Source organism: Nomascus leucogenys, chromosome 5 (genome assembly GCF_006542625.1).
Source record: "Nomascus leucogenys isolate Asia chromosome 5, Asia_NLE_v1, whole genome shotgun sequence".
In the NCBI taxonomy this organism is placed as follows: domain Eukaryota; kingdom Metazoa; phylum Chordata; class Mammalia; order Primates; family Hylobatidae; genus Nomascus; species Nomascus leucogenys.
In genome coordinates, this window is record NC_044385.1 from 98,628,713 (window position 1) to 98,656,232 (window position 27,520).

Below are 27,520 nucleotides of genomic sequence, written 5' to 3' on the forward strand. Positions count from 1 at the left end.
TTACCTGTACTAGAAGATCAGTAACTAGGTTCTCTATCAGTTCACATTGGAAATTAAAAGATACCTTGTCCTTATTTAATGAATACTTATCAATTAACTAAAATTTCAAAGAAGCAAGCACAGACTTTTTTTAGTACTACATTGTGTACAATTTTCAAAGGCTTGCCATTTAATTCGGGTAATTTCAGCTGACATGAAGGTGATTAGGCTTCATTTATTAAGGTGTAACCATAGCAAATTAAAGTATCTTATTTATACTTGTATTGCTTTCTGTAATCAAGTAAGTATTATTTGGATATTTGAGTTTAGTTTTCAAAGATTTTATCAAGTTGTTAAAAGTACAAGTATTGAATAAAAGCTAAATAAACTCAAATTAGAAAAAAAAACAAACCTAGATTTCTAGTTGTTAAATTCAGTTACCTGCCACACATCCTTATCATACTTAAAACCTTCACTAGGCATTTGTCAAATTTCTCAGAACTCCCTTCTCTTTGCTTCTTGAATCACCTGCCTTTGATTGTTTATTTTCCATCACTTAACTACTTTCTGGATAATCTTATCCCTTTCCACAACTTCAGTTACTATCAATAGGCTAGTAATTTCTATAGTTAGACACAGGGTCTCACTGTGTTGCCCAGGCTGGAGTGCAGTGGTACAATCATAGCTCACTGCAGTCTCAAACTCCTGGGCTCAAGTGATTCCCCCTGCCTCATCCTCCCAAGTAGCTGGGACTACAGACACATGCCTTCATGCCCAACTAATTAATTTTTGTAGAGACACGGTCTCACTATGTTGCCCAGAGTGATCTCAAACTCCTGGCCTCAAGAGATCCTCCTGCCTTGGCCTCCCAAAATGCTGGGATTATAGGCATGAGCCACCATGCACAGCTGAAAATTTAACATTATTTGCATTTCCTCTTTCTTCCCTGAAACTTCCTAATTTTTCTGTACAGTTGCTCTCTGTATTAGCAGATTCTGCATCTCAGATTTAATCACCTGTGGATTGAAAATATTGGGGAAAAAATAACAAAAAATAATATGTTTTTAAAAATACAATATAACAACTATTATATATAGCATGTACATTGTGTTAGGTATTATAAGTGATGCAGACATGGTTTAAAGTGTGTGTGAAGGTGTAGATACGTTATATGCAGATATATACCATTTTATATAAGGGACTTAATCATCTGTGGATTAAAACTTCACATACCTTACAAGTCTATGCTTCTGCACATGGACTTCTCTCCTATTCCTTCACTGAATCTCAGTCTCCCCATATCTACCCTATACCTTGTAGCATGGGAAATAGTGGCACTCAGATGCAGTTGCTCTGTGCTCTGCTTCTAAGACACGTTGTTCAGATCTCTTTAATAGCATTGTTCAGATCTCTTTAGTAGCATTGACCAAGTTGTATAATACATTGTTTCTGTAATTAATCCCTGCTAGAATAGTTATCCCATGATTTATTAATCCATTAAGTATTAAACTCACATTTAGCATGTCCATTAATATCTAACTTATGGGTTTTTGAGATGTGAACTAAATTTACCCCTCCTCTGAATTTAGAACTATTAAGGAGAGACAAGAGTCAGTTACATATCTAAATGTTAGCTCTAGTTCTAGTAGAGCTTATTTGGAGAACTCATCTTGGATCTGGACTTATCTGATAGCTGATCATAGTATTGGTAATGGCATGTATCATCTCTTCCATGTGTCTCTCTCAACTAATAATTCTTCCTCAGAAAGCTAAAAATTAAAAGAAAACAGTTATTGAATGTTTCTAAAATCTTTACTACAGAAGGGCCAATCAACAAATGTATGCATATTACATTGATAGGCATGGAGAAGATGAAACATCATTATGGTTGTAAAATATGTGGCTTTGTTTTAATTCTGAAATATTCCTGAAAGTGGTTTATCTTTTTAACATTAAAATAATGGTTGGTGATAAATAATATTATGAAAGTTTTTATATATCAATGACTGCTTTTACTTGAGCTATTAAAACTATAGCCTTTGATGAAATTTTTTTTTGGTGTTTTGGGGGGTTTTTTTTTGATGATGAAATATTTTTTGGCCAGGTGCGGTGGCTCACACCTGTAATCCCAAGCACTTTGGGAGGCCAAGGTGGGCAGATCACCTGAGGTTGGGAGTTTGAGACCAGCCTGGCCAACATGGCGAAACCCTGTCTCTACTAAAAATACAAAAAAAAATTAGCCGGGCTTGGTGGTGGGCACCTGCAGTCTCAACTACTGGGGAGGCTGAGGCAGGAGAATCACTTGAACCTGGGAGGCAGAGGTCACCATGAGCAGAGATCACGCCATTACACTCCAGCCGTGGCAACGAGAGCGAAACTCCGTCTCAAAAAATTATATATATATATATATATATTTGCATTTCAAGTTTTTTACCCAGAAGATGTTAACCTGTTAGTTAAAATTCCTTTTGGGAAGTGGTGTGACAATAGCAGAATTTAAAAGTAAATTATTTTCACAGAATTTTTTTAAATTTAAAACAAAGTAAGGCCATCAGTACATGCTTAGAACTGCACAGTTTTTAATAGAGTAACCTACATAAGTACATAATTTTATTGTTGCAAATTAAAATAAAGTTGTTCTGTTAAAATAATACTTGTCCTAATTTAAAAATCATTTATCAAGAACAGAATTGATGACTTTGATATGTTATCATTATTTGTTATATTACATAGCATATTTCATGCAAAAAGCCTTTGAGTCCTTCAGAATAATATATGTATTATTATACTTTTTAACAAGAAAACCTAACATGATATGATGCAATCCCTTATACATTTCAAAAATAAATGGAGCAAATTCAGACAAGGATATACTTTAAGAAATATGCTTCTACTTACAAATGGGCTGTTTCAGATTACATATTAGCCCTTTCTAATGTTTTTATGCTCCCTAATTTGTTATAACCTCCTTTATTTTCACTTCTGCCATCTTTTTTAAAGGAAAAATAAAGTTATTTCACATTATACACTTTAATATTTTCCAGTTGAAAATGAAGATGAGGCTGAAAGGGTTCTTTTTTCCTACGGCTATGGTGCTAATGTTCCCACAACAGCCAAAAGACGACTAAAGCAAAGGTAAAATCAATATATATTTATTTTATTTATCTACTCTAGCTGAATGTAATTACATTTGTGCTTTCTGATAATGTGCTGAGTTCAGTGACAAAGTCCTTTATTCTTACTCTGCATAAATATTAAATTTCTCACAAAATAAAACAGTAATAATAATGTATTTCATATATATTTAAATAAATTTAGTGGTTTGTAGAATAGAAGTGTACTTAAGAATTTCTGTAGAATTAGATTTGATGATAAGGACCTCGTTTTTATTTTCACATTAATTTCAGATGAGCTACAAATGCTTTGTATCAACAATGTTCAGATTAAAATTAATTGTGCTTTTTTTTTTTCTTTCTCTCATTTTTATTCACCTGCCTACATTCCTTGACATACACGTTAGGGAGAGTGATATGGAATTAATGCACATATTGTAATTGAAACTATAAAAGGCTTTATGAAAACCAAGAGAATATTTAGAAGATCCACTAGTTATCTTGTGAGATACTGCTTAAAAGTACAGTCAGCCCTCTATATCCATGGGTTTCACATGTGTGAATTCAACCAACCGCTTATCAAAAATATTCGAGAAAAGAATGGATGATTGCATCTATGCTGAACATGTGCCGACTTTTTTTCTTGTCATTATTCCTTAATACAGTTTTCACATAGCATTTACATTTTGTTAGGTATTATAAGTAATCTAGAGATAATTTAAAGTATATGGGAGGATATGCATAGGTTATATGCAAATATTATACCAATTGTATGTAAGGGACTTGAGCACTCATGGATTTTGGTATCCACAGGAGGTGGAGAGTGTACACTGGAACCATTCATCCTGTGGATACCAACAGACAACTGTACACTAACAGAAAATTGTACCTGCATTAATCAGGTTTCCAGATGACCCGCCTGATTTTTATTCTTAACTCCTCTCTTTTACCAAAATTTATCCTGCTTTGCAAAAACATCTCACTGCCCCATTCACTACCACATCAAATCCATCAAATCTAAATGTTTCTTTCAGACTTCCAAGCGCCTCTATAATGTAGCTCTACCTCTCCAGCCTTATTTGCCTCTCTACCCAAAATGCAGTGGATGTACCTATTTCTCTGCCTATAAAAGAACTGTTTTCTCTGTACCACACAGCAGAGCATTTCTCTTATCTCATTAGCTATCATTTCCTGTGTAATTTACCCATCTAGATGGAAAGTTCTTCGAGGTAGGCAACTACATATTTTTTTTTTTTTTTTTTTTGAGATAGAGTCTCATTCTGTCACCCAGGCCTGGAGTGCAGTGGCACAGACTCAGCTCACTGCAACCTCCACCTCCCAGGTTCAAGCAGTTCTCCTGCCTCAGTCTCCCAAGTAGCTGGGACTACAGGTGTGCACCACCACACCCTGCTAATTTTTGTATTTTTAGTAGAGATGGGGTTTCACCATGTTGGTCAGGCTGGTCTTGAACTCCTGGCCTTGGCCTCAAGTGATCCACCTGCCTCGGCCTTCCAAAGTGCTGGAAACACAGGAGTGATCCACCATGCCCAGTCTAGCAACTACATCTTTTTTTTTGAGACAGAGTCTCACTGTGTCGCCCAGGCTGGAGGCAGTGGCACGATCTCAGCTCACTGCAACCTTGACCTCCCAGGTTCAAGCAATTCTCCTGTCTCAGCCTCCCGAGTAGCTGGGATTACAGGCATGTGCCGCCATGCCTGGCTAATTTTTGTATTTTTAGTAGAGACAGGGTTTCACTATATTGGCCAGGCTGGTCTCAAACTCCTGACCTCAAGTGATCCACCCACCTCGGCCTCCCAAAGTGCTGGGATTACAGGCATGAGCTACCACGCCCTGCCAACTACATCTTATTCTTGTTTATTTTCCACTTTCTGTATCTAGCTCAGCGCAGGATACCTAGTAAAATTGTTTCTTCATCAGAGCATTTGAGAATTCAGAGTTGCTTTTTTTTATGTGAACTGATTTAGACATTTAGAGACATTATACACTAAGAAAATGACTCAGAAAAGAGAACATCTATATGGCTATCTAAAATGATGTATCCTCTAATATAGTGGTGAATAAAAAAATAAAGTGATGTAGAATATAGAGCACTTTATAGAAAGCAAGAAAAGGATGCTTAGAACTTATGGCTCTTACCAGTTAAACTAAATATATGCCAAATTTTGATCAAGGCGAGCTGAATAGAAAGTATCAATTTGTGGCTGGAATGTTTAATTCTGTCTGGTGAGGATTCAGATATTTCAGAATTATGTATTATTTTTAAAAAATCAGTCCCATTCCCATTTCCTCCAAAAGTCACAATGGGTAACCTAGGATATTTTGTAATTTTCAGCATATCTGTTTCTTAGTACAATGTTGCCTAAGGAAGAATAGAACATAATTTTGTGGGTCGGAGACTTATCAGTAGTAAATGATAGGTAAAATACTAAAACTTGAAATTTAAAGGAAAAGGTCATATTCTCTTCTCTATTTTGGCCTCTGAATCCTTCAAAAGAATCTTTGTTACAAGAAAAAATAGGGCTGGGTGCAGTGACTCACACCTGTATTCCCAACACTTTGGGAGGCCAATGCAGGCAGATTGCTTGAGTCCAGGAGTTTGAGAACAGCCTGGGCAACATGGCAAAACCCCATCTCTACAAAAAATACAAAAACTTAGCCGGGCATGGGGTCATCTGCCTGTAGTCCCAGCTACCCTACTCAGGAGGCTGAGGTGGGAGGATTACCTGAGCCCAAGAGGTCAAGGCAGCAGTGAACCGTGATTGTCCCCCTACACTTCAGCCTGGGTGACAGAGTGAGACCCTGTCTCCAGAAAAAAAAGAAAAAAAGAAAAGAAAGAATTCTGCTGTTAGAAGTTTGCTTTTCTTAGCCCCAAATGCTGAGTTTTCTCACAATCGCAAGCGATTATTGCTGTTGCACCTTACTATTTTTTTTAAGAATTTTTAAAAATAGAGGTTGGTTTTTAATATTTAAAGTGAGGATTTAAGGAACCACAACTGATTCATACTCGAAATAATGTTAAGTGTCCAAATATTCTAAAGATTCTATCACTGAGCTATCTATGTGCCTTGAACATGTGCCTAATGGGCATGCTATTAATATCTCCTGCCAGCTGGTGCCAGGCATTCTTCTCATGGTGAGCCAGAGGGTTATTTTGAGGAAGTGCTTGTCAGGTCATCTAAGCTGAATGACGGGAAAGTAAGGCTAGATATCCAAAGAGAACATTTATGCATTCCTTCATGCATTCAACAACTTTTATTGAGTGCTTACTGTATGCACAAAATTGATCAATGGCACTAAAGATCCCAGGTTAGGGTCTGACACATTTCTGAAGTTTGCAAAGTCCACATTTGAGTTCATAATGGATATTTGTAAAGAAAGCAGTGGCTTTGTGGTCTTTTTATGTTTATTTAAGATAAAAGCAGTATAACCTTTGAGAGAATTATATGTAATCCTTCATATTTGAAATTAAAGGATTGGAGCCAGATGCACTGGCATGCACCTGTAATCCCAGCTTCTGGGGAGCCTGAGGCAGAGGGATCACTTGAGACCAGCAGTTTGAAGCTGTAGTACACTGTAATTGTACCTGTGACTAGCCACTGCACTCCAGTCTGGGCAACATAGAGAGACTCCCATCTCTCAAAAAAAGAAAAGAAAAAAAAATCAGTGGAAACTTAAGGCGAATGATAAAACAACTCAGTAAATGAACTATATGCAAAATAAAGTTTTCATTGTACAGCAGCCTATACCAAAATATATTAAAGTTTCAAAGGAACTTATTTTCCAACTACTATGCAATAGATTCCATTCGTATTAAATTTGATGTAAAATCTTATATGTTCAACAATCAGAATTAGATATTTTAGGGTAAAATTTAATTGGAAGGAGATTTCTGATTTGTTATAACAGTAATGTTTATTTTATTTTATTTTTATTTTTTGGAGTTGGAGTCTCGCTCACTCTGTCACCCAGGCTGGAGTGCCGTGGCATGATCTCGGCTCACTATAACCTCCGCGTCCCAGGTTCGAGCAGTTCTCCTGCCTCAGCCTCCCAAGTAGCTGGGACTACAGGTGCATGCCACCATGCCTGGCTAATTGTTTGTATTTTAGTAGAGACAGGGTTTCACCGTGTTGTCCAGGCTGGTCTCAAGTGATCTCAAACTCCTAAGCTCAGGCAATCCACCTGCCACGGCCTCCCAAAGTACAAGGATTACAGGCATGAGCCACCACGCCAAGCCATGTTTATTTCATAAAATTGGAAAATTACTGGTAATCCTACCATCCAAAATAACCACTCAGAAATGTATACAGATATATAGACTTTCTTATTTAGGATATTATTGCTTGTAATTTAATAGTTTAATTTATTGTCATAGAATTCCATTCTAAACATTTTCTTATGTCGTTGGATAGTCTTCAGAAAGGTCATTTTTAATGGTTATCCAAAACGTTAATTTTTAGGACTTCCGTTTTTGAGTGCTATATTTTCATTAGTTAATTGTATAGTTACTGAAAAATATCATTAGTTGCCTATTGCAACCCAGGCAATACCACAAAATTAAAATGAGAAAATGGATGTGAAGTGCCTGACATAGAATATATCTTTAGTAAGTGCTAGGTCGTTACACCTTGATGTGTTCTTAAAGTAAATTACATAGTTAATTTTAGAGGAAAAGCCAGGGTTCTGAAATCTTTTACTAGGCACAACTTGAGTTTTCATTTAAGACGATACCGTTTTAAAATTGTACAGAAGCCTCTTGAAATAATTAGCAGGGATACCCCCCAAACGTGAAACTTTCTTTAGTATTAGTCCGTTTTTAAGAGTCTCACTCTGTTACCCAGGTCGGAATGCAGTGGCACCATCATAGCTCACTCTCATCTCAAACTCCTGGGCTGAAGCAATCCTCCTTTCTATCCTCCTGAGTAGCTAGGCATGCACCCTGTACCTGGCTAATTTTTTTATTTTTTATTTTTTGTAGAGACAGGGTCTTGCTGTGTTGCCCAGGCTGGTCTTGAGCTCCTGGCCTCAAGCAATCATCCCACCTCAGCCTCCCAAAGTCCTGGAATTATGGGCATGAGTCACCACACCCAGCCTATTTTTTAAAACTCTTTCTGGGACACAATTATAGAAAGTTACAAGGGCTTATACAATTAAAGTAGATTAAAATAAAATGGGCTCTCCTTGACTAAACTTGAAAATCTGAAGTAATGTTTTCCTTTCAGTTGTGATTGTTTTGAAAATAGCACACATGATTTTCTGGTTACATGTTTTGGTTATGCCCTTTAACCTGCCACATTAAATGGTGACACCCAGGCACTAACATGGTCTTTGTATATGCCTCTGTGTTTGTTTTGGCTAATCTGAATGGATACAGTTGTGACGTTCTTAAACCTTTCAAATTGTAAGATTTACTGCGTACTATAGTTTCTCTAGTTTTATAAAAAGCTTTAAGTTAAAACTTTCACAGTTTACTGAGCTTCATAATAAAAAAAAATAAAGCAGAGGAAACTAGCAAAATTTTGTGTATGACAAACATGTTTTCCTTTCCTTTATTCTCATATATATGAGTTCTCACTTTTGTCCTTGGGGAAACTTGTACTCATTTCATTTGGGATAGCTTTAGGAATAGTTCTTTAAAAAGTTGCTGCTTTTCTATTCATGATAAATTTGGAAATGTAAGCCTATAGAAGAAACTAGAGAAAGTCTCATGTAACTACAGATAATCAGCATGAGATCACTATTTAGTCCTCAGTCATTTCGAGCTGAGCAGATAGTATAAGGACCAACCTTAAGCTTTTTGAAAGTGGGATCCTTCTGGCACATGTCCCCTTCTTTGCAACCATCTTTCATGCCATGCTAGTAGAGATAGAACTCTGATCTACTGAAACTGAGAAAGATCAAATAACTAATAAGCATGCCTCACATATTCTTGTTCATTTCGAGTTTTGGTAATAGTAAGACACTGTACCAATATTGAAGAACCCAGAACAGAGCATCAGTCCTCCGTTGTGCTTTGATATCTCAGATATAAACAAAACTCTGTCATGTCCACATTCGCTAGGCTAAAAATGTTAGGAAATTGTATGTAGTAATCAGAAATGCAGACTGCCATGGACAGAGCCAAGACCAATAACCTATATTTGGCATCAAGAAGTGCTCAGAGAGCTAAAAGATAACCCTTGGAGGAATACTAATTTGACCAAATAACAGGTGAAATTTTGGTTTAGTATTTGGGTGTACAACCAATATGCTGGTGGTGTTAGTTTATAGCTGATATCAAACTTAATCTTGGTATAAGTGAAAATCATTTAAGCAATTAATGTATTAATAATTACAAAGAAGTATTGTACCTATTTAAGTGTCCCAATAGATAGCTTATAAAAGCATTGCTTTCTTGAGAAATTCAGTACATTCTACACCAAAAAATAACCTTTAGCAAGAGTCATTTTTCCTGACTATATTCATAGTTATTCTTCTTAAAGATCTTAGCGGGGCCAGGCACGGTGGCTCACGCCTATAATCCCAGCCCTTTGGGATGCTGAGGCAGGTGAATCACCTGAGGTCAGGAGTTCGAGACTAGCCTGGCCAACATGGCAAAACCCCATCTCTAATAAAAAGACAAAAATTAGTTGGCATAGTGGTGGGCGCCTATAATCCCAGCTGTTCCAGAGGCTGAGGCAGGAGAATCGCCTGAACCCGGGAGGCAGAGGTTGCAGTGAGCCCAGGTCACGCCATTGCACTCCAGCTTGGGCGACAAGAGCAAAACTCTAACTCAAAAAAAATTTTTTTATAAAGATCTTAGGACTTGTTTTCGTTGTATGTTTATTGTGTTAAGGAGGCATAAACTCAGCTGTAGTTGAGCAGTTCTTCATTTGTCTTGTTTTGAATTTCATTTAAACACTCTTCTTTCTTCCCACTTGTAAGATCCCAGACTTCTAAAGAGGATCCACCTATAGCACCAAATCACTCACCAAAGCAATATGCCCACTTAAAGTTTTAGGAGGTTGAATATAGAAGTGGTGAATTGGTATCTAAGACATTTGCCTTCTTCTTTATGCACTTTTTAATTGCTAGTTCAATACTTAATACTGAGCATTAGTTGTACTTTATTTTTTTTCTTTAATTGCCCATTATTGGCGATAGGTGTACCTTAATGTTGAGGTGCTGCAACCTCGGAGTATGGTTTGAACAAAATGCACAACAAAGTCAGTCCAGAGGTACTTACGGCTATGCACATGTCTCATGCCTATAATCCCAGCACTGTAGGAGGCTGAGGTGGGAGGATCACCTGAGCCCAGGAGTTTGAGACTAGCCTGGGTAGCAATGTGAAACACAGCCTCTACAAAAATTTTAAAAATGAGCCAATCATCTTAATGCATCTGTGGTCCCAGCTATGTGGGAGGATGAGCTGGGTCACTTGAGCCCAGGAGGTCAAGACTGCAGTAGCCATGTTTGCACCATTGCACTTCTTGGCCTGGGCAATAGAGTGAGACCCTGCCAGAAAAAAAAAAAGAAGATTTATTAAGTACCTACTGTGATCAGCTCTACAGTTAGATACCACAGGGGATAAAACTCCTGTCATTTTATGAGTTGCATCTGTTTAGGGATAAATGATTAACATACATGAAAGAATATATAAACTTTAGTACTATATCATATGTTGGGTTAGGCTATGTCAGTCAGAGGAATAGAGATCCGTGAAGGCTGGCACAGTCAAAAATGGAGGAAGTGGAACTCGAAGGGAGCCTTAAAAGAAAATCTTCAGACTGGAGGACCAAGCAAAGGCAGTGGAAGGAATACAGAAAACATATTTGTGAGACATTAAGTAGAGTAGACATGAATGGCAAATAAGGTTGGTTCCAGTGAGATTATACAGGGCCTTGATATTTTTAAATAATTTAGAGAGAGAGTAAAACTAACCATGAAGGTCAGATTTGAAAGTGGATGGGAACAGGATGTAGACATCAGTTCACTATGTAAGAAATACTGATGTCTGACAAACATATGAGACAATGCTTAACCTCACAAATAAAGAAATCTAATTTAAAACAGGATTTTATGTTTATCTATAAGGTTAGCAAAACATCCAAAGACTGACAATGCTCAGTATTGGTTGGGTTATGAAGAAACAGGAGGTATGAATGAACAGGAATTCATTCATTCAATAGATAAGTTCTAAATACCTCCTTTGTACCAGGTATTTATTGTTGAACTGTAGCAGTTTTTTATATTTTCTGGATTCAAGTTTCTTAACTGATATGTGGTAAGAAATTTTTTCTTCCATTCTGCAGATTGTCTTTTCACCGTTTTTTTCCTTTTTTCTTCCTCTCTTTTTTTTTTTGAGACGGAGTCTCACTCTGTTGCCCAGGCTGGAGTGCAGTGGTGCGATCTTGGCTCACTGCAAGCTCCGTTTCCTGGGTTCAAGTGATTCTCCTGCCTCAGCCTCCCGAGTAGCTGGGATTACAGGCGGCTGCCACCACAGTCAGCTAATTTTTGTATTTTTAATAGAGACGGGGTTTCACCATGTTGGCCAGGCTGGTCTCAAACTCCTGACCTCAAGTGATCTGCCCACCTCAGCCTCCCAAAGTGCTGGGATTATAGGCGTGAGCCACCACACCCGGCCCTCTTTCTTTTTCATGACAAAACTGAAATGGTTAAAATCTTTTTACTTTCTTAATGGTGCATTTTGAAGCCCAGAATTTTTAAATTTTGATGCAGTCCAATTTATCCAATTTTTTTTTGTTACTTATGCTTTTGCTGCCCTGAGAATCTTTTGCTAAATCTAAGTTTGCGGAGATTTACTCATATGTTTTCTTCTAAAAGTTTATAGTTTTAGCTTCTGTATTTAGGTCTTTGATCCATTTTAGTTAATTTTTTGTTATCATATGAGGTAAGGGCTCTGTACTGTTTATTAATGTGGCTACTAGAAAATTTTAAATTACATATGTGGCTTGCATTATATTTCCATTGGACAAAGCTGACCTAGACCAGTGGTCTCCAAACTTTTTGATACGAATTTTTATTAGGAAAAAATTTGAGTACACACTCAGCAATATATGCATCTGTATTCATATTTATTTATAGATTATGTATGCATGTGCTATCATATGAATAGTATGCACATAATGATATAAAACCTACACAGAAAATGAAAACTTAAGATAATTTAACATTAAAATAAATGTAAGTAAAAGTTCCCACAGTTCAACAAATAATTTTGCACATAACTACTTTTAAAGACCACTGGTCTAGATTATGATCATAACCTTCTAAATGACTGTAGTCTTCTTCCTTCTGCAAGCCATCCTGCACACTACCGATAGAGTACTCTTTCGAAAGTGCGGGCCAGATCATGTTATGTCTAACCAACTTCAGGATAAAATCCAAATATACAACGCTTTTCATAAAATATCTCTGCCTATATCTCTCTAGCTTCAACCCTCACCATGCACCATATATTATTGATCTATACTGTACTACTCAGAATTTTCCCTAGCACTTCATCCTCTACATATGCATTTCCCTCTACCTAAAATGCTGTTTCTCTGCTTCTTCACCAGATTAGTTAGTATAGTTTTTATTCCTTAGTGTGGTATGCCTTTTCTTAGCATTTAGCATACTACAGCAATTTTTAAATTTGCCTATCTTCCTCAGTAGACTATTAGATCTTCCCAGTAGATATAATGTATTCTCAGTGCCTATGCAGATTATAGGTTTTTAATACGTTTCTTAAAAGGAAATGTTCATGAATATTTTTCGAATGAATTAATGAGTGTGTTTCTTCTAATTCACCCTGCTTTTCTGTAGTCATTGATATTCATCACCAAGAAAAAATAGTAATTTCTCTTTTTTTTTTTTTTTTTTTGAAACAGAGTCTCACTCAGTTGCCTAGGCTGGAGTGCAGTGGCACGATCTTGGCTCACTGCTTACTGCAACCTCTGCCTCCTGGGTTCAATAGATTGTTGTGCCTCAGCGTTCCAAGTAGCTGGGATTAAAGATATGTGCCACTGGCTGGTGCAGTGGAGTCACGCCTGTAATCCCAGCACTTAGGGAGGCCGAGGTGGGTGCATCATGAGGTCAGGAGATCGAGACCATCTGGCTAACATGGTGAAACCCCGTGTCTACTAAAAGTACAAAAAATTAGCCGGGCCTCGTGGCGGGCGCCTGTAGTCCCAGCTACTCGGGAGGCTGAGACAGGAGAATGGCGTGAACCCAGGAGGCGGAGCCGAGATCGCGTCACTGCACTCCAGCCTGGGTGACAGAGCAAGACTCTGACTCAAAAAAAAAAAAAAAAATGTGTGCCACCACACCCAGATAATTTTTGTGTTTTTAGTAGAGGTGGGGTTTTGCCATGTTGGCCAGGCTGGTCTCAAACTCCTGGCCTCAAGTGATCTGCCTGCCTTGGCCTAATTTTTTTACTGTTTTTGTTATACTATAAGTATTATAATGATGAAAAACAGTTATATTTCTTGTTTCTGCTGTGTTCTTTTGCTTAAATATATCTTTATATTTCTTTTCATTAAATGTTAATATAATCTCTTATATCCTTAATAATACAATCTTAATAAATCTGAGTATAATCTTTTAATGAAAGATTTTATATTATCTTTTATTCTTTTCTGTGTGTGTGTGTTTGTACTACATTAGTGGGCTAAATGGGTCTTTTAGGGCAACTGAGAACTTTAATACCATTTCTAATATATATATATATGAGGAAATGTGTTTTACTGTCCTTACAACTGACTTAGAGGTGAGTTTTTAAAATGTGAACCCCATATATACTGGAGACCAACTGTACCATGTTGTCTTCTACATTGTTATCATTATGCATCATAAATGGCATCAACAGTCATACTAATACTTACGGTCCTTCCCATCACCATCAATTCTCAGAAAGTTTTTCTCAGTAAAATTGTACTATAAACTAGTAATCAAAGCACTGTAGAGTATATTTGTAAGCAATTTGAAGATACCATAGATACTTTCCTTCTATTTAGAGTTGATTTTCCTTACTTGGAATCTCCCAGTCAAAATCAGGGAAATTCTTGTTTGAAGAAAGGAGTCCTGGTGTTAAGGCTTAAGCACTAGCATACCAAGAATTTCTTTTTTTTTTTTTGAGATGAAGTCTCGCTCTTGTCCCCCAGGCTGGAGTGTGATGGCGCCATCTCAGCTCATTGCAACCTCCACCTCCCAGGTTCAAGCGATTCTCTTGCCTCAGCCTCAGTTGCTGGGATTACAGGCGTCTGCCACCACGCCTAGCTAATTTTTGTATTTTTAGTAGAGACAGGGTTTCACCACATTGGTCAGGTTGGTCTCGAACTCCTGACCTCAGGTGATCCGCCCGCCTCAGCCTCCCAAAGTGCTGGGATTACAGGCATGAGCCACCTCACCCAGCAAGAATTTCTTGAGTCAGTGTTTTATGACTTATGATATTTTTATTGGTAAGTGGTATCACCCTATCTGTATAAGAACATTATACAATTCCTAAACAAAATAGAAGCACTCAAACCAAATGAACAATTTAATATTATTAAACTTGATGTCTTCAAATCATTATCTTCTTCAGATTGTTGGTAATATGTGACCTCTGCATCTCATTATTTTCTTGCATCTCTTTGTCTTCCATTTCATTCATTTGTAACTCTAGTTCTGTGTAATTGCATTTGATTGTGTTTATTCTATGCTGAGTATACACATACTTGTTCTACACCTTCAACGTATAGTTATTGAAAAATTACCATGTTTAAGTGACCCTAGTGTGAAGTTCTGTGGGAGACAAAAAGATAAAAAAAAGTTAACGCCTAACATATATGAAGAGTAAGAAAGCAAGAATAAAAATATGAATAAAGATAGCTCCAAGATTTTTTAATTAACCTAATAAAAATAGAGCTAATGATAAACTGATGCTTGCAAACGCATAATAGAATCAACAGATTTAAAATACAAAATTCACATTAAGGCTTATTTTATTTGTAGAAATCTTGTTATTTTAGGGTCAAATTAGAAAGAACTTAGTATATTTTTATTGGGAAATGAAGAACAATATAGTCATAAACTGTAAACTCCTAAAAAATTTATAAAGAGAGAAAGATTAGTGGTTCCCTAAGGTTGAATTTGAGGAGCAAAGGAGGAAGTTGGAATGTGGGGAGGGTGGAGAGTGACTGGTAATGGACACAGAATTTCTTCTTGAGATACTGAAAATACCCTAAAATTAGATTATAGTGATAGTGGCACAACTCTAAATATACTAAAAAACATTGAATTCTACACTTTAAATTGGTGGACTTCATGATATTTAAGTTGTATATCAGTAAAATTGTATGTCGGTAAAGTTTAAAAAAAAAAGTGGTTGTCAAAAAATGAGGACTGTATGCCTTTTCCATCTCTAATGCCAGTTGAAAGGATAGAATTTTAGATCTAAACAAGCAACTCAAATCACTGTATAAACTTTTGCCAGAACTCATCTTTTTTATTTGGTATGAGTTCTTAGAAATAGATGTATAGGATGATATTTAACACTATTTATTATTATTATTATTATTTTTAGAGACAGGGTCTCACTGTGTCACCCCAGGCTGGATTGCAGTGGCACAATCCTAGCTCACTATAACCTCGAACTCCTGGGCTCAAGTGATCCCCCCATCTCAGCCTCCCAAGAACCACAGGCATGCACCATCACGCCCAGCTAATTTTTGTATTTTTTGCAGAGGCAGGGTCTCACCATGTTGCCCATACTGTTCTTGAATTCCTGGCCTCAAGTGATCCTCCTGCCTCAGCCTCCCAGAGTGCTGGGGTTACAGGCATGAGCCACCGCACCTGGCCTTAACGTTATTTTTTAGAATGTTGTCTGCATTTCTTTATCTGATATTGGGAAATATTAAAATACAATAGAATTTTTTCTGCCCTATGATTTTATTTAAAGTGTAGTTATCTTTTTGTCATTATAAAACATTCCATCTAGGATTCCATGGATTCCACAATTCACAGATTAATAGGTTAACTAGTATAAAACATGAAAATACAATAAATATGAAAATGTTAAGTTACTGGAAATGCAGAGAGGGTCTTTGGAGCAACATGTGTTCTCAAAATTATTAGCAGTTCTTTAAAGAAATATACCACTTCCTCCCACCATAGTTAGAAGGAATAGATTTTATTCTTAAAATTGTTTCTTAAAAGTAGAATTGAGATGTTTCATATGTAATTTTAAATACTAAAGGTCAGTGCAATAAGTTATGGTAATGCAGAGCATCAGAGGGAGTGATTTTTTTTAGTACAGAAGCTTAGCCTTTACTATAGACATTCTCCAAGTTTTATATATCTTTTTCATCTCCACTTTGAATTAAAAACCTAATTTTTGTTTTATATTATAACATGCATTATGTTTGAAGTAAACTCTGATACTTCTCAAAGTGATAAGCTAATTATTGTTTGTAATATTTCAACTAATTTTGTGATTTGTAATTGGAAAATTTTTTTTTTTTTTTTTTTTTTTTGAGACAGAGTCTCGCTCTGTCACCCAGACTGGAGTGCAGTGGCGCAATCTTGGCTCACTGCAAGCTCCGCCTCCCGGGTTCACGCCATTCTCCTGCCTCAGCCTCTCCGAGTAGCTGGGACTACAGGCACCCGCCACCGCGCCCGGCTAATTTTTTGTATTTTTAGTAGAGACGGGGTTTCACCGTGGTCTCGATCTCCTGACCTCGTGATCCACCCTCCTCGGCCTCCCAAAGTGCTGGGATTACAGGCGTGAGCCACAGCGCCTGGCCGGAAAATATTTATAAAAGTGGAGACAAGCTGTAAATTGCTGTATTGTGGTCTTCTCAAGCAAGTATTATAATGTTACCTCTCCACTTTTATAGCAAGGGCTAAAAACCATTACTGCAGTAATCAGTATATCACAGTTACGTTTTAATGTTGTTACTCTCATAATTCTGAGTTGTGGGGTATTGGTCTTCCACTACTAGTGCCTGAAAATATTATTTGACTCTATATTTTTTCTCTTAATATTTAAGTATAATTAGGTAATGATGTCTATTTTCAAGTACACAAACACATTTTGAATATCTTGGGCAGTATTTCACTTTTAAGCATTAATTTTCTCATTTCATTTGCCTAGTGTTCACTTGGCAAGAAGAGTGCTTCAATTAGAAAAACAAAACTCGCTGATTTTAAAAGACCTGGAACATCGAAAGGACCAAGTAACACAGCTTTCACAAGAGGTAAATAATTTAAACAAAAGAAACCCATATGAGAGGAATCACAGTGTTCATTTTAATTGTTTGTAACTCTTTTGTTTATTTTTCTAAGCAGTTTTAAAATAAGCTGTTTGCTAGTACAAAATGATTTCACAATTTATGAAACTAACTGAATGTTAAGGCCATAAAAAACAACTTAACAGTGTATGGCAAAACTGAGAACAAAAGGGAGATTAAATGCCCAGACTAAGTATAAATGCAGACTAGACAGACAAAGCTTTGATTTCTGAGAATATCAACTGGTAAAACAGGTTTGGCAAACTTTGCTGACATTTTAAGTTTTTTACTAATAAATCTTTTTTTTTTTTTTTTTTTTTTTGAGACGGAGTCTCGCTCTGTCGCCCAGGCTGGAGTGCAGTGGCGCAATCTCGGTTCACTGCAAGCTCCGCCTCCCGGGTTCACGCCATTCTCCTGCCTCAGCCTCTCCGAGTAGCTGGGACTACAGGCGCCCGCCACCACGCCCGGCTAATTTTTTTGTATTTTTAGTAGAGACGGGGTTTCACCGTGGTCTTGATCTCCTGACCTCGTGATCCGCCCGCCTCAGCCTCCCAAAGTGCTGGGATTATAAGCGTGAGCCACAGCGCCCGGCCTAATAAATCATTTTTAAAATAGATTTGGTTTTTACCTCTGTGTTTAATGAAAAATCACTCCTCTGTTAAATTTAACTTTGTTTACACTTAGAAAATCAGGCTCATATTGCTTCTTTTTCTTAGCCTTATGTCATTTAAACTCTGTATATATATATATATATATATATATATATATGTATGCATTTTACATAGCATTTTTAATCATCTTCTGATGTCAAGATCTAATTATATTTTTCTGTACTTTTGAAATGCGAGTCATAAAACAATTTAAGCTGGAGGTACTGCTTTGCTAATGTTCCTTTTATTTATTTATTTAATATTCCTGAGTGTCAACATAAGAAGTTTTTCTCTTTTTTTCTTTCTTTCTTTTTTTTTTTTTTTTTTTTTGAGACAGGGTCTGGCTTTATCGCCCAGACTGGAGTGCAGTGGCATGATCACAGTTCATTGCAACCTCTGCCTCCCAGGGTCAAGGGCTCCTCCCTCCTCAGCCTCCTGAGTAGCTGGAACTGTAGCTACGCACTACCGTGCCTGGCTAATTTTTGTATTTTTTTGGTAGAGACAGGGTTTCACCATGTTGCCCAGGCTAGTCTTGAACTTCTGGGCTCAAGCGATCCATCTGCCTAGGGCCTCTGAAAGTACTGGGATTAGAGATGTGCCACTGCACCCAGCCAAGAAGTTAATATTTTAGAAGTTTTAAAAACTATTTCTCTTATAATAAAGGGTTTTTTCAAGTCATACATTAAATAACATTAATATATGTTGTTTGTTATTTGTTTTCTTAAGGATCTGTTTATAATCTTTACAGTGTCTTTTCATACTGTAACATTAGGAGGATCTTTATCCTCAAATTTTGAAAGACCAGAAATACTTCATTTTTTTGCAGTGCCTGACACATAGTTAATGCTCGGGGTTGACACGGTGGTGTGTTGGTAAATGTTAACAGCCAGCTTTCCAAGAGGGATATGAGGGAGAGCTTGATTTGTAACATTGGCTTGTATCTGTTGTATAAATATTCCCACCATGGCTAACTTCAAACTACCAACCTGTTACTGAAGATGGAGTAAAGATTGTCAGCAGCATACCAGTACTTAATGTTTGCACCATACAGATACAACAGACATAGGTAAACTCAAGAGCACAGATAATAGTAAAATAATTTTAAATTGACAAATTTGATTGTTTTTACCTTTGTTTTTAATAAAATGTATTTTACTATAAATTTAAATAATTTAGTTTTTAATGCTAGTTGTGTTTGATAGCCAGCTCACAAAATTCCTAAAAATTTTCAAGATTCATTTGTACTTCATTCTTTTCATTGCTAAGTTATTTCTTTGTGTGGATGTACCAGTTTGTTTATCCATTTACTTGTTGATGGACATTGGGGTCATTTCCAGTTTTTGGAATAAAGCTCAGATGAACATTCATGTACAAGTCTTTGTATGAAATAATAGAGAACTCCTACAAGCTGCTGCAAGCCAAGTCCAGCACACTACTAGGTGGAAGCAGAAAAGATAAATAAATAAATAAAATAAACAAACGAACCTCTGTTTGCTAATAAATTGTAGATCCCTCATGTTGCCTTTAATTTCACAGTAATTTTCAAAAATATTTTTTAAAAGTAAAATATTAAAATACATGCCTTCCTGAGCATTTCAGTTAATTGAAATAAGAATTTCTAAATGTGGGCTGGATGCAGTGGCTCATGCCTATTATCCCAGCACTTTCGGAGGCCAAGGCAGGAGGGTCACATGAGCTGAGGAGTTTGAGCCTTGGCTACAAAGCAAGATCCGCCATCTCTAAAAATATAGAAGCTGGGTGCACTGGCTCATGCCTGTAATCCCAGCACTTTGGGAAGCCAAGGCAGGCGGATTACTTGAAGTCAAGAGTTCAAGACCAGCCTGGCCAACATGGCAGAACCCTGTCTCTACTAAAAATACAAAAATTAGCTGGGCATGATGGCACATGCCTGTAATCCCAGCTACCTGGGATGCTGAGGCACGAGAATCACTTGAGCCTGGGAGGCGGAGGTTGCAGTGAGCCGAGATCGTGCCATTATACTCCAGCCTGGGCAACAGAGGGAAACTCTAGTCTCAAAAATAGAAGGAAAGAATTTCTAAATGTGAACACACGTCTATAAATTGTTGGGAGAAAATGTAAAAATTAAGTGTTAAATGCTCCTATAATTAAGTATAATTAACTTTGTATGAAACCATTTTTAAATAAGCTATGGCTTATATCGAGAAAAAGACATAAATGCTGAAATATTTATGATGTGAAATGGTATGGTGCCTGGAATTTGCTTTAAAATATTTCATGAGAAAAGGAGGAAGGGCTCAACAAATAAAACAAGAATCACAAAATGTTAATAATGTTTGAAGTTGGATGACATTTACATATAGGTTTAGTACTCAGTTCTGGACTTTTGTATATGTTTGAAAAAATTTCATAAGACATTTGGAGAAAGAATCAGTAACCCTATATTAAAGGATCTATGCCAACTTCAGCATATAACTTTTCCCTTAAGATTGAAAATAAAATATTTAAAGTATTCCATGGACTTTACTTTTTTCTGCTTCACAAAAATTATATTGCTTACACTGAAAATAATTATATAAACTAGATGAATGATTAGTATTAGATTGCTGTTGTAACAATAGACTATTCATAATAGATGGCGAAATAATGCAGAAGGAAATTATCTCAGGATCTTTATTCTTTATTTTATTTTATTATTTATTTATTTTTGAGACAGAGTCTTGCTCTCTCGCCCAGGCTAGAGTGCAGTGGTGCATTCTTGGCTCACTGCAACTCTGCCTCCCAGTTTCGAGTGATTCTCCTGCATCAGCCTCCCAAGTAGCTGGTATTACAGGTGCACGCCACCATGCTGGGCTAATTTTTTGTATTTTTAGTGGAGATAGGATTTCACCATGTTGGCTAGGCTGGTTCAGGATCTCTATTCTTTGGATCAGGTTAAATATTTAAATCAGTTTGGCCTTTTTGATAATACACAGATGAAATACTAATAACTAATGTTAGAATTACCATTGAGTTAAACGCTGTTCAGATTATGTCTGAGTCTATACATAAGTGAACTGACAAAATGACAATGCTAAGTAATACCCAAAATAAAAACAAATACTCCCCTTTTTAGCAGCTTTATGGAAGTATAATTGATATACAGTAAATTGCACATTTTTTTTTTTTTTTTTTTTTTTTTTTGAGACGGAGTCTTGCTCTGTCCCCCAGGCTGGAGTGCAGTGGCGCAATCTCGGCTCACTGCAAGCTCCGCTTCCTGGGTTCACGCCATTCTCCTGCCTCAGCCTCTCCGAGTAGCTGGGACTACAGGTGCCCGCCACCACGCCCAGCTAATTTTTTTGTATTTTTAGTAGAGACGGGGTTTCACCGTGGTCTCGATCTCCTGACCTCGTGATCCGCCCGCCTCGGCTTCCCAAAGTGCTGGGATTACAAGCGTGAGCCACCGCGCCCAGCCAAATTGCACATATTTAAGGTATAGTGCAGTTTGACATTTGGCACATGAATATACCCATGAAACTATCACCAAAATGAAGGTAATAAACACATACATCTCCCCAAAAGTTTCCATATGCCCCTTTGGAATTCTTCCCTCCCAACATTCCCCATCTCAGTCCCTAAGCAATTACTGATTTACTTTCAGTTACTGTAGGTTAGTTAGTTTGTTTGTTTATTGAGACAGAGCCTCACTCTGTTGCCCAGGCTGGAGTGCAGTTGTGCAATCTTGGCTCACTACAACCTCTGCCTCCCGGGTTGAAGCAATTCTCCTGCCTCAGCCTCCCAAGTAGCTGGGACTATAGGCATGTGCCACCATTCCCGGCTAATTTTTGTATTTTTAGTAGAGGCGGGGTTTCACTATGTTGGCCAGGCTGGTCTCGAACTCCTGACCTCGTGATCCACCTGCCTCAGCCTCTCAAAGTGCTGGGATTACAGGCGTGAGCAAGCCTAGTTTGTATTTCCTAGACTTTTATATAAGAGGAATCATACAGTATGTATATGCTTTTTTTAATCTGTCTTCTTTCACTCTGCATAATTATTTCAAGATTTATTTGTAGTTCATTTTTTTCATTACTTAGTAACATTTCATTGTGTGGATGTACCACAGTTTGTTTATCCATTCACTTGTTGATGGACATTGGAGTCATCTCCAGTTTTCTGAATAAAGCTCAGATGAACATTCACATACAAGTCTTTGTATGGATGTATGCTTTCATTTCTCTTGGGTAAATATCTAGGAGTAGACTGGCTGGATCATATGGTAGGTGTCTATTTGACATCTTAAGAAACTGCTAAACTGTTTCCCAGATGTTTGTACCATTTTACATTTCCACCAATAATGTATGAAAGTTCCAATTTTTCTACATCCTTGCCTTGATATGGTTAGTTTTTTTTGTCCACTATAATGGGTGTGTAGTGGCATATTAGTGTGGTTTTAATTTGCATTTCTCTAATGACGAATGATTTTGAGGATCTTCTCATTTGAGTTTCTTTGCCCTCTGTTTATCTTCTTGGGAGAAGTGTCTCCTCACAATTTTTGTCTGTTTTATCAGGTTGTTTGTCCTCTTATTCTTGAGTTTTGAGTATTATTTATATATTCTAAATATAAGTCATTTATCAGATATATGATTTACGAATATTTTTTCCCACCCTGTGGCTTATCTTTTCACCTCTTAATGATGTCTTTTTATTTTTTTATTTATTATTATTTATTTTTAGAGACAGAGTCTCACTCTGTTGCCCAGGTTGGAGTGCAGTGGTGTAATCATAGCTCATTGCAGCCTCGAACTCTTGGACTCAAGAGCCTCAAACTATTGGGAGCCTTAGCCTCCCAAATACTAGGACTGCAGTTACCTGCAACCACACCTGGCTAATTTTTTTTATCCTTTTGTAGAGATGAGGTCTCGCTATGTTGCTCAGGTTGTCTCGACCTCCTGGGCTCAAGTGATCTTCCCACCTTGGCTTCCCAAAGTGGTGGGATTACAGGTGTGAGCCATCCCACCCAGCCAACAATGTCTTTTTAAGAGATGCTTTTATCAAGTACAGTTCATCACTTTGTTCTTTTATGGATTGTGCTTTGGTGTTGTATTTTAAATATCTTTGCCTAACCTAGGGTCATAAGGGGTTTTGTCTGTGTTTTCTTCATAGTTTTAGGTCTGTGATTCATTTTTAGTTTAATTTTTATATCGAGTGGAAGATACAGATTGAAATTGATATGTTTGCGTAATTGAAACACAACTGTTGTAGCATCATTTGTTGAGAAACAATCATTTATTTGTGAGACTGTTCTCGACTCTCTGTTCCAGTTATCTGTCTTTATGTCAATACCACACTATCTCGATTGCTGTAGCTTTACAATATCTGGAAATCAGATAGTATTGGTCCTCCAATGCTGTTCATTTTCAAAGTTGTTTAGCTGGTCTTTTTTTTTTTTTTTGCATTTCTATATGAATTCTATCATCAATTTGTTAATTTTTTTTTCAAAAACTAGCTATGATTTTGGTTGACATTACTTAAGTTGAATCTATAGATGAAGCAGAGAAAATTGACATCTTAATATTGAATATTCTGACCCATGAACATACCGCATCTTTACCCTTATTTAGGTCTTCTTTAATTTATCTTAATACTATTATTTTTTAGTTTTCACTGTATAACTAAAAACTGTCAACTATTTGACATCTTTTATTGTCAAACTTTTACAGTGAAAACTACTAAAACATTAGCATTAGCAAGGTGTATGTTTTTCCATCCTTCTTCTTTTAACCTGTCTGACAAAATATGATTTTCAAGTGGAGATTTTTTTAGAACACTTAACATCTAGTATATTTATTGATATGGTTATGTTCAAGTTTTTCATCTTGCTAATGTTTTCTGTTTGGCCCATCTACTTTTTATTCACTTTTTTTTTCTTGTCTTCTTTTGGATTGAATTTTTTTCATTTCATTTTATCTTATTGTTGCTTATTGGCTATAACTTTGTTATTTCAGTGGTTGATTTAGATTATAGTGTATATGTATCTTTAACTTATCACCATGTGGCTCCAAGTGATATTTAGTAAAACATATGGTATAAGAACCTTACAACAGTATACTTCTATTTGTTCCCCCAGCCTTTGTGTTCTTGTTGTCGTACATTTTATTTATACACATATAAACTCCCATACTACATTACTGCTATTATTACTTAAACAGTGATAATCAGGCTGGGCACAGTGGCTCACGCCTGTAATCCTAGCACTTTGAGAGGCTGAGGCAGGTGGATCACCTGAGGTCAGGAGTTCGAAACCAGCCTGGCCAACATGGCAAAACCCTGTCTCTACTAAAAATACAAAATTTAGCATGGTAGCAGGCGCCTGTAATCCCAGCTACTCGGGAGGCTGAGGCAGGAGAATAGCTTGAACCTAGGGGTTCGAGGTTGCAGTGAGCCGAGATCGTGCCACTTCACTCCAGCCTGGGTGAGAGAGTGAAACTCCATCTCAAAAATAATAAATAAATGAAATGAAATGAAATAAACAGTGATAATCTTATAAAGAGATATAATAATGTGAGGGAAATATGTTAAATTTAACTAAATAGTTACCATACCTTGTGCTCTTTATTCCTTTTTGTAGGCCTAAATTTCAAACTGTTATCTGTTCCTTCTGGTTGATGCACTTCCTTTAACAGTTTTTATAGAGCAGGTCTATGGTGACGAATTCTGTTTCTGTATATAGCAGAAAATTGCTATTTTGCCTATTTTTAGTTTTTTTGTTTTTACATTTCTGACTATTTTTGACAAAAGTCTAGGTTAAAATGCAATTCTCACAGATATGCTATAAGGCCAAATTAACCGAAAGTAGGCATTTAAGGGTTTACTTTTTTTGTTGTGGTAAAATTCAGATAACAAAATTTACCATTTTAACCATTTTGAAGTATACGATTTAGTGGCTCATGGTATGTTTACGGTGTTTCATACACATCACCACTATCTATAGAGTAAAAGAGCATTTCCATCACCTGGGAAGGAAACCCTGTACCCATTAAGCAGTCACTCCCCATTCCCCCCTCCACCTCAGTCCCCCACAAGCAATAATGTGCTCTCTCTCTCTCTCTCTATGGATTTGCCTGTTCTGGATATTTTATATAAATGAAATCATGCAATATTTGGCCTTTTGTGTCTGGCTTCTTTCACTTAGCATAATGTTTTCAGGGTTCATATTTTGCCATCTGTCAGTGCTCAGTTCCTTTTTATGACTGAATAATATTCCATTTTGCAGATTAACTACATTTTGTTTATCCATCAGTTAATGGATTTTTGTCTATTTTGAATAGTGCTGCTGTGAACATTTCATGTTCAAATTTTTTGAGCACCTGTTTTCAATTCTCGTTAAGTGGAATTCAAGATGAAATGGTAATTCTATGATTCACTTTTCAAGAAACTGCAAAACTGTTTTTCACAGTGACTATACCAGTTTACATTCCCACCAGCCATTTCAAGGGTTCCAATTTTTCCACATCCTCGCCAATGCTTATTTTTCATTTTTTTAACTCTAGCCATCCTGGTGATTACAAAGTAGTATCTTCTAATGATTTTCCTTTGCATTTCTCTGATTAGGCTAATAATGTTAACTATCATTTTGGGTTCTTATTGGCCATTTATATATCTTCTTTAGAAAGATGTCTATTCAAGTCATTTGCCCACTTTTGAATTGGGTTGTCTTTCTGTTGTTGAGTTGTAAGAGTTCTGTATATATTCTGGACACTAGACCTTTATCCAATATATGATTTGCGAATATTTTCTCCCATTCTGTGTGGGTTGTCTTTCCTCCACTTGTTAGTGTCCTTCGAGGCACAGAAGTCTTTAATTTTGATAAAATCCACTTTATCTTAGATGTCTTGTGCTTCACGTTTGGTTTTGTGGGGTTTTTATTGAGGTGAAATTCACATGACATAAGATTAACCATTTTAAAGTAAACCGTTTAATATTCATTCACAGTGTTGTACAATCACTATCTCTATCTAGTCCTAAAACATTTTCATCACCCCAGAATAAAACCTTGTACCCATTAAGCACTTAATCCCTACTCCTCTTTGCCCCCACCCTCTGACAACTGCCAAATCACTTTATTTCTGTGGATTTACTTCATCTGGATATGTTTCATATAAATGGAATCATATAATATGTGACCTTTTGTGTCTGGTTTCTTTCACTGAGCATACTGTTTTTGATGTTCATCCATATTGTAGCATGTATCCAGTACTTTATCCCTTTTTATGGCCGAGTAATATTCTGTTGTGTTTATTTACCTTAATTTGTTTATTCATTTATCCTTTGATGAACATTTAGGTTATTTCCACCTTCTGACTGTTGTAAAAAGTGCTGCTATGAACACACAAATACAAGCAAATATATGAGTACCTGTTTTCATTTCTTTTAAGTATATACCTGGGAATCGATTTGCTGGGTTCACCTTTGTTTTTTAGAAAGATTTTTTCCCTGGGTAAGGAATTTGAGGTTGACTTTTCTCTCCCTCTCTCTTTCAGTAGTTGAAATATATTGCTTCACTCTCTTCTAGTTTACATCGTTTCTGCCAAGATATTGCTGTTATCCTTATCTTTGTTCCTCTCTAGGTAATGTGTATTTCTTTAGCTGCTTTAAAGAGATTTTTAGTCACTGGCTTTAAGCAATTTGATTATCATTTGGCTTGCTGGAGTTTTCTTCCTGTTTCCTATGCTTGGGTTTTGTTGAACATCTTACATATGTGAGTTTATCAAATTTATAAATTTCTTAAATTTTTAAATACTTCAATCCTGTCACCTTCCTTTGGGGACTTCAATGAGATATATATTAGGTTGCTTAAAGTTATTCTACAACAGAACAAATGATGTTCTCTTCAGTTTTTTCAGTCTTTTTTCTGCTTTTCTTTTGGATAGCTTCTTTTACTATGTCTTCCAGTTCACTAATCTTTTTTTCACCACTGTATAATCTGCTTTCAGTTCAATCCAGTTTTTATCTCAGATATCGTAGTTTTCATTTCTGGAAGTTCAAATTGGATCTTCTTTGTGTCTTTTAGGTCTCTCCTTAACATTCTCAAACTTTATTTTCTGGAATATGTGAAATATAGTTTCAATAACTTTTTTTATATTCTTGTCTACTAATTCTATTATTTTGTCATTTCATGGCTGGCTTCAATAAAGTTGATTTATCTCATTATATATAACATTGTTCAGCTTCTTTGCATACGTAGTAATTATTTACTGGATGCCAGACCTTGTAAATTTTACCTTGGTGCTAGATATTTTGTATTCCTATATGTTTTTGTTAGCTTTGTTCTGGGACATAGTTAGGTTTCTTGGAAACAGTTTGATTCTTCCAAATCTTGCTTTTAAGCTTTTTTAGGCAGAGAAGGGTTTATCGTAAGGCCAATTTCTCCCCCGTTACTACAACAAAACTCTTTCAGTATTCCATGTCCTGTAAATTGTAAGGTTTTCTACTTCGGCTGATGGAAATAAGCACTATGCCTTGCCCATGTTCACTTCAGAGATTGCTCTTA

The 27,520-nt window shown here is 36.5% G+C and overlaps 1 protein-coding gene across 3 annotated transcripts in view; it reads left to right on the forward strand.

Annotated features, from left to right (window-relative positions):
* Positions 1–27,520, forward strand: part of PIBF1 (progesterone immunomodulatory binding factor 1) — a 225,706-nt gene that overhangs the window by 124,292 nt on the left and 73,894 nt on the right. For all 3 annotated transcript variants that reach the window (XM_030813487.1, XM_003257435.4, XM_030813486.1), the window contains 2 exons: positions 3,024–3,114; positions 17,227–17,329. In XM_030813487.1, the coding sequence (XP_030669347.1) occupies positions 3,024–3,114; positions 17,227–17,329 (194 nt within the window). The remainder of the gene's footprint in view (positions 1–3,023; positions 3,115–17,226; positions 17,330–27,520) is intronic.